Here is a 14,339-nt window from a genome sequence, read left to right as displayed (position 1 = left end):
AATTCGTATAATATCCTACGAAATTACGCGAAAATTACGCAGATGATCAGCATTACTTCTGAATGTGTGGCCCATAGAACAGGCAGAGCCGGCTACTTCTGGTTTAGTGCTCCGCTACCTTGAATTAGGGTGACCAGACGTCCCCGGTTTCGGTACAACAAGCAGTTCTGTTTTGAAATTGCAACAAAATTTCTACACGGTCTCCAACTTTGGGCCAAAATTATAATGTATTCTCATGTAAACTATTTATGTCAGCACAGACATTTTTGTAAATTGCTTAGCCAGTGTATCCCACCATAATGGTGATTCCAGAAAATCCCACTTACTTATATTTATCCCACTTACAAATATCAATATATTTCTACTGGTATGCTTCCCAGTGACATTAATGCAAAAATATGAAGAAAACACTATTCCACCTGTGTGTATGCATGGTAAAAATTCTGAAGTGCCAAATAGTTCAGGCTACAACACAAATATTTCCATCCAGAGATAAGAATAAGCAAGCCTAACCTCTGAATTTCTTTTCAAAGTGCACCAGATTGATGCATTTAAACGTTAAAATAGACAACATTTTCTTACAGGGGAGCATGCCCATGGACCCCCAGTGCAGCTCTAGGTCTAGTGGCCCCTGGGGCAGTGTCCCCATTTTAAGTCTTACAAAGATAAAAACATTACCTGTTTTGGAGGTATTTGCACTTCTGAGATGAAAATGTCCCTGGATTTTGTGTCGCAATCTGGTCACCTTACCTTGAATGGGGATATAATGATTTAATCGTGCGGCTCTTCTAGACTTTCCAAACGTTATCGGACCGAATGGATCAAATTCATGATTGTAAGAAGAGTCATTTTGCGGGGGTTGCTGTGCACTTCTCTGCACCACACAGCTGACCGATAAAGTTAGCAACTAGCTAACTAGAGCAGCAGATACCATTAGCGACTAAATAATCACATATTTATCTCAGGAGTTGATGGAGAATGAAACAGAACTAAAGGGAGAGACTTCATCATGCGAGAAAGAGCACGCTCTGTACTTCCTAAAGTGGCCGAAACATACTAATGCAGCTGCAAAAGAACCATACAGGTGTTCTTTGTCCCGTCCTATCAGCTTGCAATAAAAGTTAACTGGAAAGTCAGATGTCAGTCAATCACACGCTCCAGAAAACAGTGAACACACCTGTGTACGTGTGTCGTGGATGTGCAGACACTTTTAGGAGGCCTACTGTGATCTTTTCTGCAGATGCCAGAAGTCACTTGTCAATCAAACTGTGTGGGTGGTTCTTGTTCTGATCAAGTTTGATTTTATGCATATCTGAATTCTTTATTTTCTTTCTCTTTTCCATCATGATAGTTACTATTAAAAGGAAGCATAAATGTCAGAATTTCCTTTTGGCCAGTGGACTAAAAAACATCTACAAAACAGCATATTCTGAACATTTAAAGTCACATATTTCTTGAACTTTCAATTTGCAACATGTTCTACAGTAAGTAACCACAGAGGGATGGTAGATCGTCTCTGTGTGTGTAAAAGTCATCACTGAGGAAAAAGTATACTGACTTGAACATGGCCAGCTGAGGGGGAAGAGGGCAGGCCCATTTGCAGTTCACTTCCTGCTTCAAGGCAAACATGTTGCATACTGCAGCTTTAACATTCTGGAGAGACAGGAAAAGAGAGCGAGTTGAAAGAGAGAAAGATGAAGGACGAGAGACTGAGAGCTGAGAAGTGGGAAGTGTTTTGTTAAAGTCGTTCTAATTTGAGGAACATCGCTTGGCTGCTTGACAAGCAGCCAGGGGCAGAGATCATACTGCTGAGGGTGTTAGAGGGGAGAGACACACACACACACACATACACACACACACACACACACACACAGCCAGTGGGTAGGATTAGTGGTTAATTAAAGAAATAGTTTTGGATATTTTGAATTATGGTTGTGTTAGCCGTGGATAGTGGTCGGCATGCCCCCCTGTTTTGGAAAGGCAGGCTGGAGTACCGACACAGAAGCTAAGCAATGTGATGAAATAATAAAAATAATAATAATAATAATAATAATAATAATAATAATAATACAAATAATAATAATAATTTACTGAGTTATGGAAAAGGGGTAGGATTAAATAAGTGTATACTTCTTCATACTCCTCGTTTTTTTTTCTTCGTGTGATGTCTTATTATTTTTGATATATCTGAAATAAATATCTTCATTCATTCATTCAATGTACCGCTGGGAGCAAGGGCAGCACGGGAGGAAGCAAAACTTATTTTATCCACCTAAAAGGTTTTAGCAGTTTAAGTGTACGCTATATTTAGATCATTTTCACTGTTTGAGCTTGCTGTCAGACAGTCCTTTCCGACGTAGAACTGATGCTCTTATGTCAATCCTTCATAGTCACCAGACTCCTTTGATAAAACCAGTAATTTTACCTCACAGAACATAAGAGTTTCTGGCCCCCCGACTCCAAAGGCAGATTTTGAGACAGGGCAGGGCAGCTACGCTGACATGCAGCCAGCAGCACGTTACCAAAATGCTCCGCTATCAAACAATAAATGAATTATAAATAAGAGATAAGTTTAAGCCACCTCTAATATTACAGTAGCAAAAAACCCTTCTCAGTCCCTCTAAAGTCCTATGGATAAACCGCGGAGACAAACACTCACCTAACATCATAATAGTTTCTATCTTCAAATTGAATGTTTAGGTTATTCCTTCAGTTTTTCAGTAGGACGTTTGTGGCTCTGACTTTGACATGAATGTCCAAATGCCGTCCACACCAAGAACTTTGACTATAGTTTTATACAGTACTGTGCAAAAGTCTTAGGCAGGTGTGGAAAAAATGCTGTAAACTAAGAATGCTTTCAAAAATATGCTGAAATAATGCTTTCAAAAATAAAAATAGCATCGTAGACGCAGTGGTCAGCCAAGGAAACTTAGTACAGCAGATGAAAAACACATCAAGCTTATTTCCCTTCGAAATCGGAAGATGTCCAGCAGTGCCATCAGATCAGAACTGGCAGAAACCAGTGGGACCCAGGTACACCCATCTACTGTCTGGAAAAGTCTGGCCAGAAGTGGTCTTCATGGAAGAGATGCAGCCAAAAAGTCACACAACCTCTGACATTGAAACAAGGCCAAGTGACTCAACTATGCACGAAAACATAGGAACTGGGGTGCAGAAAAATGGCAGCAGGTGCTCTGGACTGATGACTCAAAATTTTAAATATTTGGCTATAGCAGAAGGCAGGTTGTTCACCAAAGGGCTGGAGAGCGGTACACTAATGAGTGTCTGCAGGCAACAGTGAAGCGTGGTGGAGGTTCCTTGCAAGTTTGGGTCTGTGTTTCTGCAAATGGAGTTGGAGATTTGGTCAGGATTAATACAGGCAGATACTAATCCATCATGCAATACCATCAGGGAGGCATATGATTGGCCCCAAATTTATTCTGCAGCAGGACAACGACCCCAAACATAGAGCCAAGTTCTTTAAGAACCATCTTCAGCGTAAAGAAGAACAAGAAGTCCTGGAAGTGATGGCATGGCCCCCCCACAGAGCCCTGATCTCAGCATCATGGAGTCTGTCTGGGATCACATGAAGAGACAGAAGGATTTGAGGAAGCCTGCATTCACAGAAGATCTGTGGTTAGTTCTCCAAGATGTTTGGAACAACCTACCAGCCGAGTTCCTTAAAAAACTGTGTGCAAGTGTACCTAGAAGAATTGATGCTGTCTTGAAGGCAAAGGGTGGTGGTCACACCAAATATTGATTTAATTTAGATTCCTCTTCTGTTCATTCACTGCATTTTGTTAATTGATGAAAATAAACTATTAACACTTCCATTTTTGAAAGCATTCTTGGTTTACAGCATTTTTTTCATACCTGCCTAAAACTTTTGCACAGTACTGTATATGTATAATATAGTTAACAAAAAATTGTCGATGTTGGACAGTGGCAAGCTATATCGTTGGGGTCACTTTCAGAGCGATTTGATGAACGATAGAAACACTGAAAGCAAATTAAAATCCATCGCACTGACTGCGGAGAGCTATTTCTTCCACACAGGTGGTCAGGGGGTGTGGTTTGACTTTCCAATCGACGGGGCTACAATCCTATAGGTAGCTCTGTGTATTTTTAAACATGGTGACGTCCGCTGTATTAGTATATTAGTGTATTATTATCATTAGCTGGAGGGTGCGGTGCAAGCTTGATGTCACTTTTTACAGAACCTAAGGCCTCCTGCACACTGGCTGCGTGGTGTTTCTGTTGCGTTGCGTTTTCTATGTCTTTGCACACCAGAAACGTGTCTGCTAGCCTCGTCTGTACATATGTATGTTTCTCATGAACATAAATATATACTGATTTGATTACAGCAAAGACAACATCGGCAGTATTGACGGCTAAATAGGCTCCAGAATATTTCCTTCTATATTGACAGATGCAATAGTTGAAAACCGATAATTATTTATTAGTATTTTTTAAATGATGACATTTATATATCTGCATTTATATCAAAACCTCGAGACTTTCAAACATCAACATGTCATTTATTAATATGTATTTGTGTCAAAATGAAATATAAACATCTTTTACTATTCTATGTTGCCTGGAAACGCTTCCAACATGCTTCCATGTCACGTGAAAAATAGGCGTCGGTCCTATTTCTAGGACGCACGCGTTTTTGGTGCGGCCTGAGACCTGCGTGTCACGCAGGCAGTGTGTAAGCTCTAAACTGTTACCATGGGAGCCCAAATATAAACACGCCACGCAGCTGACACGCTCACACCACGCAGCCAGCCTCATCGTTCAGCTCACATCGTTATAGTTACTGTATATTATGGTTAAGCCCTTAAGCCTTTTTGACTAAACGACAAGAAATTCAACGTTAATAACAGTGACTTCACACAGAGGTTCTGGCCCTTGGGCCCCTGGTCCTGGGCCCCTGGTCCTGGGCCCCTGGTTCTGGGCCCCTGGTCCTGGGCCCCTGGTTCTGGGCCCCTGGTCCTGGGACCCTGGTCCTGGGCCCGTATTCTCTGGTGGCTTCCAGCCAGTCAGCCCTCAGATACTGTACCGTTTTACGCTGCATTACACACATTTAACAGTTAGCGTTTTGTTTCCTATTCTATTCTGAGCCTGGACCACTGAGGTCCAGGCTCCAAGGGCTCCGAGGGTGAACCAGGTCAAGGTGACATCTCACACTGTGACCGCCGACTCAGAGTTGCCGTGACGACCGCCACGCCTCATCAGTCACACCTGTCAGGCAGGTGTATGTGTGTATGTGCGTGACTCGGGTGCCAGTGCACACAGAGGATGGCGACGAAGGACAGGATGGATGTGAGGAGGATGGCAAAACCTATTTACTTTAAATTTAAAGCTCATTCACATACCTCCTCTTTTGTTCTTTTTTTTGTTTTCTCTGCCTGCAGTGAACCTACTGGACACGACGACGATCACAGGAGACTGGGGATGGCTAACGTATCCGTCACATGGGGTAAGAACAACATAACCACTGTCTGACATCAACATTTTGGACAAATACATATTTAAACAGATTTGAAAACTCTTTTGCCAAAATGATGAAGACTTCAGATGTCCAATCTACCTCGAATTAGTCTCGCATTGGTAGACCTATCTCCACAGCGCTGTGGAGGAATGTGTGGCTCTTCCAGACATACATTCTATGATGGAGAAAAAGTTTGCATTTCTTTAAAGGTGCTGTAGGTAGGATTGTGAAGATCCAGGACTTAGCCAAAGAATTTGAACATCGACAACTTCTCAGTACCTCCCCCCCTTTCTGCTAAAGCCCAAACGGTCTCCTAAGCCCCTCCCCCCACAAGGGAGAATGAACACGTGTGCATGAGCAGTGATTGATAGACACACCCCCCGACCCTGATTGGTGCATTTGAACAGGGAGAGGTGGATTTTTGCAAATTGCACTACAGGCTGTAGGTGGTGCCAGAAGAGCTGGATTTATTTTTTAAATGACCTGTTTCATGTAGTTCTACTGGAACATAGGGTCAGTTTCAGCAAATATGACAGAAAGTTAGTTTTATAAGTCTTACCTACTGCACCCTTAATGCAATCACAATCGTCTTGGGCGGCGCTAAGATCTGGACGCAGCGACGGTGGCTCTGCTAAATAGTCTTGGGACGGAACCTGTTTTTTGTGGAAGAAAACGCCACATAAAATATTAAATGAAGTTAACAATACAGTAACATGAGCTATCTAAATTAGCTGATACATGGTTAACTGTCATTGGCTCTTACCAGTGTATCGCTGTTTGTATTTTGTCCCCAACAATCTCCACCAATCAGTCCCAAAACGTCCCAGTTAGAGAGGAAATGCCGTAAACATATTCTTTGTACATCTTTACAATCATTCCCCAAAAGAACCAAGCAGGCCTGCATTGTTGCACCAACCCAATTTACTCTAGGCTCCAAGGGGAAGAAGAGAAGAGGGAGGTCGGAGGAAGAGGGAGAAAGATGAAAGAGAGGGAACAAGGTGACGGAGGGGGCACAGCGTAGCTACATTAGCATATTGTAATGCCACACGATGATGCCTGGGGTGATGAATTAGGACTCCAACCGCGATCTTTATAGCAGCGAGATGCCACAACGTACCAGACTCCCCTCCCCCCTGGCTGTCAGCGAAGTGGTAGAAGCATTTAACCCACCGGCCGCCCGCACAACAGAAGGCGGTGTGATTGAACGGCAGCCAGGAGGAGCAGATGGATTGTCTTTCAAGTCCTGAGAAAAGACCTGGACGAATCGGATTAGAGTTTTTAGCGAAATAACTCCTTCTGTGTAAAAATCAGCATGAGAAGTCAAGCTCCTCCGATCTGACAGGCGCTTGACATAACATCTAGATTACATAAACTCAGCCTGGGGGTGTCTTCTTTAATTGGTTCAATATGCCAGAAAAATTCACTCCTAACTTGATGAGAGACATATTTTCCCTCTGAGCTGCTGTGATTGAAATGTTCGATTGAATGGCTTTAGAGCTGGAGCTCAGCTTTGTGGCGTTATGTTCTGGTTACATAAGGTGTGCATCTGGCGCTGAATGGCAAGGATCTGAGGAAGGTGAAAGAAGATCTATGGTGTTTTGTTCTCATCAGACAGTTTTTTTATGCTGATCTTGAAGTGATGCTGAAGTCTCAACACAGTCTCACGGCAGTTCGTGAAATGGTCACGTAATATAATATATGTGATAGTGTACACAAACACATTTATCTTGTTTTTTTTGCGCGACGGTCCGCAGGTTTTTTATAATACCAACAATTGCATAGCTGTATACAACGGGACAGGTTGGGTTGAGGAAAAGAAGAAAGTGACTTTAGGAAACGTGACACGCGGGACACAATCAACGGGACCCGGGACAACAACGGCACAGTTGGGTTTAGGAAAGAAGAACAGGACAGTTTGGGTTGGGTTTAGGAAAAGAAGAAAAGAAGAAAGAAGAAAAGAGGAACGGGACAGTTGGGTTTAGGTAAAGAAGAACAGGACAGTTGGGGTTAGGTAAAGAAGAACGGGACAGTTGGATTTAGGTAAAGAGGAACGGGACAGTTGGGTTTAGGTAAAGAAGAACAGGACAGTTGGGGTTAGGTAAAGAAGAACGGGACAGTTGGATTTAGGTAAAGAGGAACGGGACAGTTGGGTTTAGGTAAAGAGGAACGGGACAGTTGGGTTTAGGTAAAGAAGAACGGGACAGTTGGGTTTAGGTAAAGAAGAAAGGGACAGTTGGGTTTAGGTAAAGAAGAACCTGACAGTTGGGGTTAGGTAAAGAAAACGGGACAGTTGGGTTTAGGTAAAGAAGAACGGGACAGTTGGGTTTAGGAAAAGAGGAACGGGACAGTTGGGTTTAGGTAAAGAAGAATGGGACAGTTGGGTTTAGGTAAAGAGGAACGGGACAGTTGGGTTTAGATAAAGAAGAACGGGATGGTTGGGTTTAGGTAAAGAGGAACGGGACAGTTGGGTTTAGATAAAGAAGAACGGGATGGTTGGGTTTAGGTAAAGAAGAATGGGACAGTTGGGTTTAGATAAAGAGGAACGGGACGGTTGGGTTTAGGTAAAGAAGAACGGGACAGTTGAGTTTAAGAAAACGTGATACGCGGGACACGATCTCCGGCCTCCTGGGTGAAAGTCCTGTGTTCTTTGACCCATCCACCCCCCCCCAACCAACTTCCTTATGCGGATGTTCAGGCTTTCATACTACTCGCTACCTTAGTCGCCCTTAATGCTACGTCATCTTCTCATTGACAATCATGCTGTGATCACAAAAGATGCGTCCCATTGAAATAAATTAGTTTAAAAAAATGTGCGGACCATCACGAAAAAACTAATAGATTAAATCCCGTGACCATTTCACGATCTGCTGTGAGACTGGGTTGGAAGTCTACAGGTGAATAGTCAGCAACACACACACCACTTGCTTGATCTTCTTTGTGGTTTTTATTTTGACATTGTACTTCTTGCCAGATGATCCTTCTTTTTGCATTTAGGCTTCATCCACACAGCTATCATTTTTGAACAAAACAAATCTGCGTCCACACTAACATGCAGAAGGGGCATGCAAGTGCCAGTGAAAACAGGAAGCTAGTCTCACATTGCCAGACCTGCTCTTTCACTTTCCCCACCTAGTCGGTCTGGGGATTTAACCGACGACCTCCTGGTCACAAGCTCGCTTCTTTAACTTTTAGGTTATAAAACTTATAAATCTTATTTACTGATATTCAAGTTGTATCTCACCCAGTATATTTGTGTGTGTGTATGTGTGTGAGAACGAGAGAGAAAAAGCCTTGCTGAGACCTCATGGGCTCTTTGATAAATGGATGTTTTGACAGTTTCTAACTCTCTCACACTCTCACTTACACACACATTCACACACACAGTACACATATAAGGTCATTTTTTGCCATCCTGACAGTTTACAGTGTTATGAATGTGCCATGCTAGCAGCATCAGTTTTTCAGCTGCCCTCCTCTCTTTGATGGTCTTAGGTCGAGAAAATGCAGCTGCAGTAGAAGCAAAAGATTTCTGTCGCCTCACGATAATGTCATGAAAAGCTGTTACAGTTTGGTGCTGAGTGACTTGTGTATTTACGGTCACACTACGTCTGATCCCAAAACCGGGTGAGAAGTTTGGATTCTGCAAAATCTTTTGTTACATAACAAATACATTCAACCTGGCACTGCTGTTTCCCCCCGCAGGTTCAAAAATGTTATTTTTACATTGAAATGTTGTTCTGGAGGGGACAAACGTCACTGTGAGTGAGTGAGCAGCAAGGGTGAGAGGGAGGAAGAAGGAGAAATAGATAGAGAGGTTGCCCACAGGGAATACAAGAGGAATAAGTGTCAAGTCTATGCTGGAGGAAGATGGATTAAAATTGTCAGCATGTGGTTTCCCTGAATGTGAAGTCATTTTCAGACAGAGAGACAGGGTTCAGGGACAGACATTTACTCTCTGCAGCTCAAACAACTGTTTATTTTGAAAGTGTACTTCTTGCCAGATGATCCCTTTGCATTTAGGCTTCATCCACACTACTATGTTTTCATTTCTGAACAAAGTTTTTGAACAAAACTAATCTCCGTCCACACTAACAAGCCTAAAACGCATATCAAATGACCATTCATGTAGAATGGGCATGCGCGTGCCGGTGAAAACCGGAAGCTAGTCTCTAATTGCCAGCCCTATCTCCACAGCCCTGTGGAGTAGGTAGATAGATAGATAGATAGATAGATAGATAGATAGATAGATAGATAGATAGATAGATAGATAGATAGATAGATAGATTGATTGCTTTTACTTCCTCAATTTACATCATAAAAATGTAAAACCCATTCCACGCTGGATTAGTTTTGGGAATCTGCTCTGCCATTTCTTTAAAAATAATACACAAAAACACAGATCAGTGTCACTTCTGCAATCATCTTACATTCATATCACCCAAATTATGTGTGCAATGTGCATCATATGGATGGATGCAGAATCCCCAGCAACACAGAGCTGCCTGTGGACGCCTGTCTGTAAATAATGCCGGGAAAAAACGCAGCAGCCGATGCTGATACACGTAAAATCGCAAATATCAGCCCGATATATCGTCCGGTTGATAAAATTTGAGGGTGGTCGGAGTTATCCATGATAGAACAGTTTGTTCAGTGACCTCCTCTCCACCACAGCTTCAAAAGTCTCCTCTTTGCAGCCAATAACGGAGCCAGCCTTCCTGATCAGTTAGTTCAGTCTGTTTGTGTGGCTGGCTCCGATGCTGCTGGCGGAGGAGAACAGAGCGCTGGCCACGACAGACCGGTACAACATCTCCAACACCACGACAGACCGGTACAACATCTCCAACACCACGACAGACCGGTACAACATCTCCAACACCAAGACAGACCGGTACAACATCTCCAACACCACGACAGACCGGTACAACATCTCCAACACCACGACAGACCGGTACAACATCTCCAACACCACGACAGACCGGTACAACATCTCCACAACATCTCCAACACCACGACAGACCGATACAACATCTCCAACACCACGACAGACCGGTACAACATCTCCAACACCACGACAGACCGGTACAACATCTCCAACGCCACGACAGACCGGTACAACATCTCCAACACCACGACAGACGGGTACAACATCTCCAACACCACGACAGACCGGTACAACATCTCCAACACCACGACAGACCGGTACAACATCTCCAACACCACGACAGACCGGTACAACATCTCCAACACCACGACAGACCGGTACAACATCTCCAACACCACGACAGACCGATACAACATCTCCAACACCACGACAGACCGGTACAACATCTCCAACACCACGACAGACCGGTACAACATCTCCACAACATCTCCAACACCACGACAGACCGATACAACATCTCCAACACCACGACAGACCGGTACAACATCTCCAACGCCACGACAGACCGGTACAACATCTCCAACGCCACGACAGACCGGTACAACATCTCCAACACCACGACAGACCGGTACAACATCTCCAACACCACGACAGACCGGTACAACATCTCCAACACCACGACAGACCCGGTACAACATCTCCAACACCACGACAGACCGGTACAACATCTCCAACACCACGACAGACCGATACAACATCTCCAACACCACGACAGACCGGTACAACATCTCCAACACCACGACAGACTGGTACAACATCTCCAACACCACGACAGACCGGTACAACATCTCCAACACCACGACAGACCGGTACAACATCTCCAACACCACGACAGACCGATACAACATCTCCAACACCACGACAGACCGGTACAACATCTCCAACACCACGACAGACTGGTACAACATCTCCAACACCACGACAGACCGGTACAACATCTCCAACACCACGACAGACCGATACAACATCTCCAACACCACGACAGACCGGTACAACATCTCCAACACCACGACAGACCGGTACAACATCTCCACAACATCTCCAACACCACGACAGACCGGTACAACATCTCCAACACCACGACAGACCGGTACAACATCTCCAACACCACGACAGACCGATACAACATCTCCAACACCACGACAGACCCGGTACAACATCTCCAACACCATGACAGACCGGTACAACATCTCCAACACCACGACAGACCGGTACAACATCTCCAACACCACGACAGACCGGTACAACATCTCCAACACCACGACAGACCGGTACAACATCTCCAACACCACGACAGACCGGTACAACATCTCCAACACCACGACAGACCGGTACAACATCTCCAACACCATGACAGACCGGTACAACATCTCCAACACCACGACAGACCGGTACAACATCTCCAACACCACGACAGACCGGTACAACATCTCCAACACCACGACAGACCGGTACAACATCTCCAACACCACGACAGACCGGTAGAACATCTCCAACACCATGACAGACCGGTACAACATCTCCAACACCACGACAGACCGGTAGAACATCTCCAACACCACGACAGACCGGTAGAACATCTCCAACAGTCTGCTGCACACGTTGAAGGATCTCAGCTCCCTCAGGAAATAGAGTCTGCTCATCATGCTTCTTGTAAACATCAGTGCCTCTGGTCACACCACAGATACATTCTGGGATAGGAGAAAATAAATGCTCTGGATTGGTTGCATTTATTTAAACCATGGTCTGGATGAATACTCGATTTTGATTGGCTGCACGGTGTCCATAAAAAAGGGATGTAGGACACCTAGGCATGTCACGTTTCCTAAACCCAACCGTCGCTTAGCTACATCAGAGGAAGATGGATTCATGGCAGTGTGCTATCCACCTGGCCCGTTATGAGAGCTAATCAACACATATCTGTGTTCATCAAACACCAGAAACAGACCATGTGTGTGAGTGTGTGTGTGTGTGTGCGCGCAGAGAGAGAGAGAGAGAGAGAAAGAGACAGAGAGAGAGAGAGAGAAAGAGACAGAGAGAGAGATAGAGAGGTCCTACTCACTGCTCACTAAGTGTGAGAGGGGGAGAGGCCAGCAGCTAGAGCAGCAAAAGACAATGTGTGCTTCTTTTACCGACGATATCTTTTGCGTTTCTTATCCAAACAACGTCAAACTTGGCACCGCAAGAGATATGCGCTTAACACCCCCACACACATGCACACACACACACACACACACACACACACACACACACACACACACACACACACAGACAGACAGACGTTCTTGCAATTTATAGATAGATAGATAATAATTTTTATTTTTCTATTCTTTTGTTTATTTGTATTCTTTTTTTTATATATATATATTATTGTTTTAATGTCCCCTTTGAGGAAAATGCACAGAATGTGTTTAGTATCTGCATTTATTTCATAATTATCCTGTTTACTTAGGTGTATTTACTCTTTGTTGTTGTTTACATGTATGTTTGTTCTTATGCTTTGGCAACACAGATGTATGTTTTTTTCATGCCAATACAGCAACATGAAAATAAAATAGAAAATTGAAATTGAGAGTCAGAGAGAGAGAGAGAGAGAGAGAGAGAGAGAGAGAGAGAGAGAGAGAGAGATTTTTTAGCAATGTCATAGCGGGATTAAAATGTTTCCTAGAAAATAGCGGAAGATTATCAGCTTGCACTTACAGTTCAATCAGTGGTGTGTGTACGTGTGTGTGTACGCGTGTGTTTGTACGTGTGTGTGTGTGTTAGGTCTTTATTAGCACCCTGACCTCTTCCTTCAGGCGAGCCTCGTTAAGTGGCATCATGACAGATCACGTCTTCGACTCAAGGGGCTTCTTTCCGTCCAATTTATTCAGGCAACGGTTAGGATGCCCATGGGCTGTCCCAGGAGCATCTTTCTCTTTTTTTCACTCTCATATTTTCTCTCTCTCTCTCACACACACACACACACACACACACACACACACACACACACACACACACACACACACACACACACACACACTTTCTCTCGGAGCTTGTCAGATAGTGCAGGAAGACTTCATTATCCTCCAGTCCGATCTATGTTGGCCATGACAGGTTCATCCACCGGCCACCCCTCAATCGATACAGCTGACAGTACAGTGTGTGTGTGTGTGTGTGTGTGTGTGTGTGTGTGTGTGTGTGTGTGTGTGTGTGTGTGTGATGATTAACGTGGGCTGTGGAAGCCATGATGTGGATGAGCAAGTGATGAGCTGAAGTGTCAAAAGCCCACAGTCTGTTTCTAACTATTTCTCTCACTCTGTGTTACTTTCTCCTCCTCTGTCTCACACTCTTGTGTATTTCTCTTAAAATACACTCAGAAGCAGCTCTAAACTTCAATTTTAAATTTGAACCATGTGTCTGAGCCTGTATTATTTTGCCTTTCTTAAATCATCACTGGGTTTACAATGCGGTGTGTAACCCGCGAAGTCTCTCCCCTTCTGGTGGACCCCATCGGACCTCATTTCGGGAAAAATATGTATGGCAGGTAAGGGGAGAGACAAATAATGTTTGGATCCCGTTTGAATTGAGCAATGAATTACACATATGATGGTCGTCAATTTCAAAGATAATTTTGCAACTGAAGAAAGTCTCAGTTTGTCGTAGGTTTGTCGTAGTTTTGCGTGAGATCGCTCAGTGAACTACATATCTCGTCTCACACAATATACGTTGTCTGCTTGCTGCTCGGCTTGCTCGCTAGCTAGCTAGCTTACCTTGGTTCCACAACACATGTAACGTTATCTGACCTGATTTTATCCAGCGTTTTTTTAATCAGCCGAGAACTAAAAGAGTGAGTAACTTTACATCCCCCGGTGCCGAAAACCACACACATCGTAGCTTCAGCAAGACGTCACTGTGTGTGTA

General features: G+C 44.0%; 1 protein-coding gene across 2 annotated transcripts in view; it reads left to right on the top strand.

Moving 5' to 3' along the window:
• The window catches only part of epha8 (eph receptor A8), a 143,783-nt gene that overhangs the window by 36,907 nt on the left and 92,537 nt on the right, over nt 1-14,339 (top strand). For both annotated transcript variants that reach the window (XM_028574942.1, XM_028574941.1), the window contains exon 2: nt 5,418-5,482. In XM_028574942.1, the coding sequence (XP_028430743.1) occupies nt 5,418-5,482 (65 nt within the window). The remainder of the gene's footprint in view (nt 1-5,417; nt 5,483-14,339) is intronic.

Source organism: Perca flavescens, chromosome 4 (genome assembly GCF_004354835.1).
Source record: "Perca flavescens isolate YP-PL-M2 chromosome 4, PFLA_1.0, whole genome shotgun sequence".
Taxonomy (NCBI): domain Eukaryota; kingdom Metazoa; phylum Chordata; class Actinopteri; order Perciformes; family Percidae; genus Perca; species Perca flavescens.
This window is presented reverse-complemented; position numbering and strand designations above follow the sequence as displayed.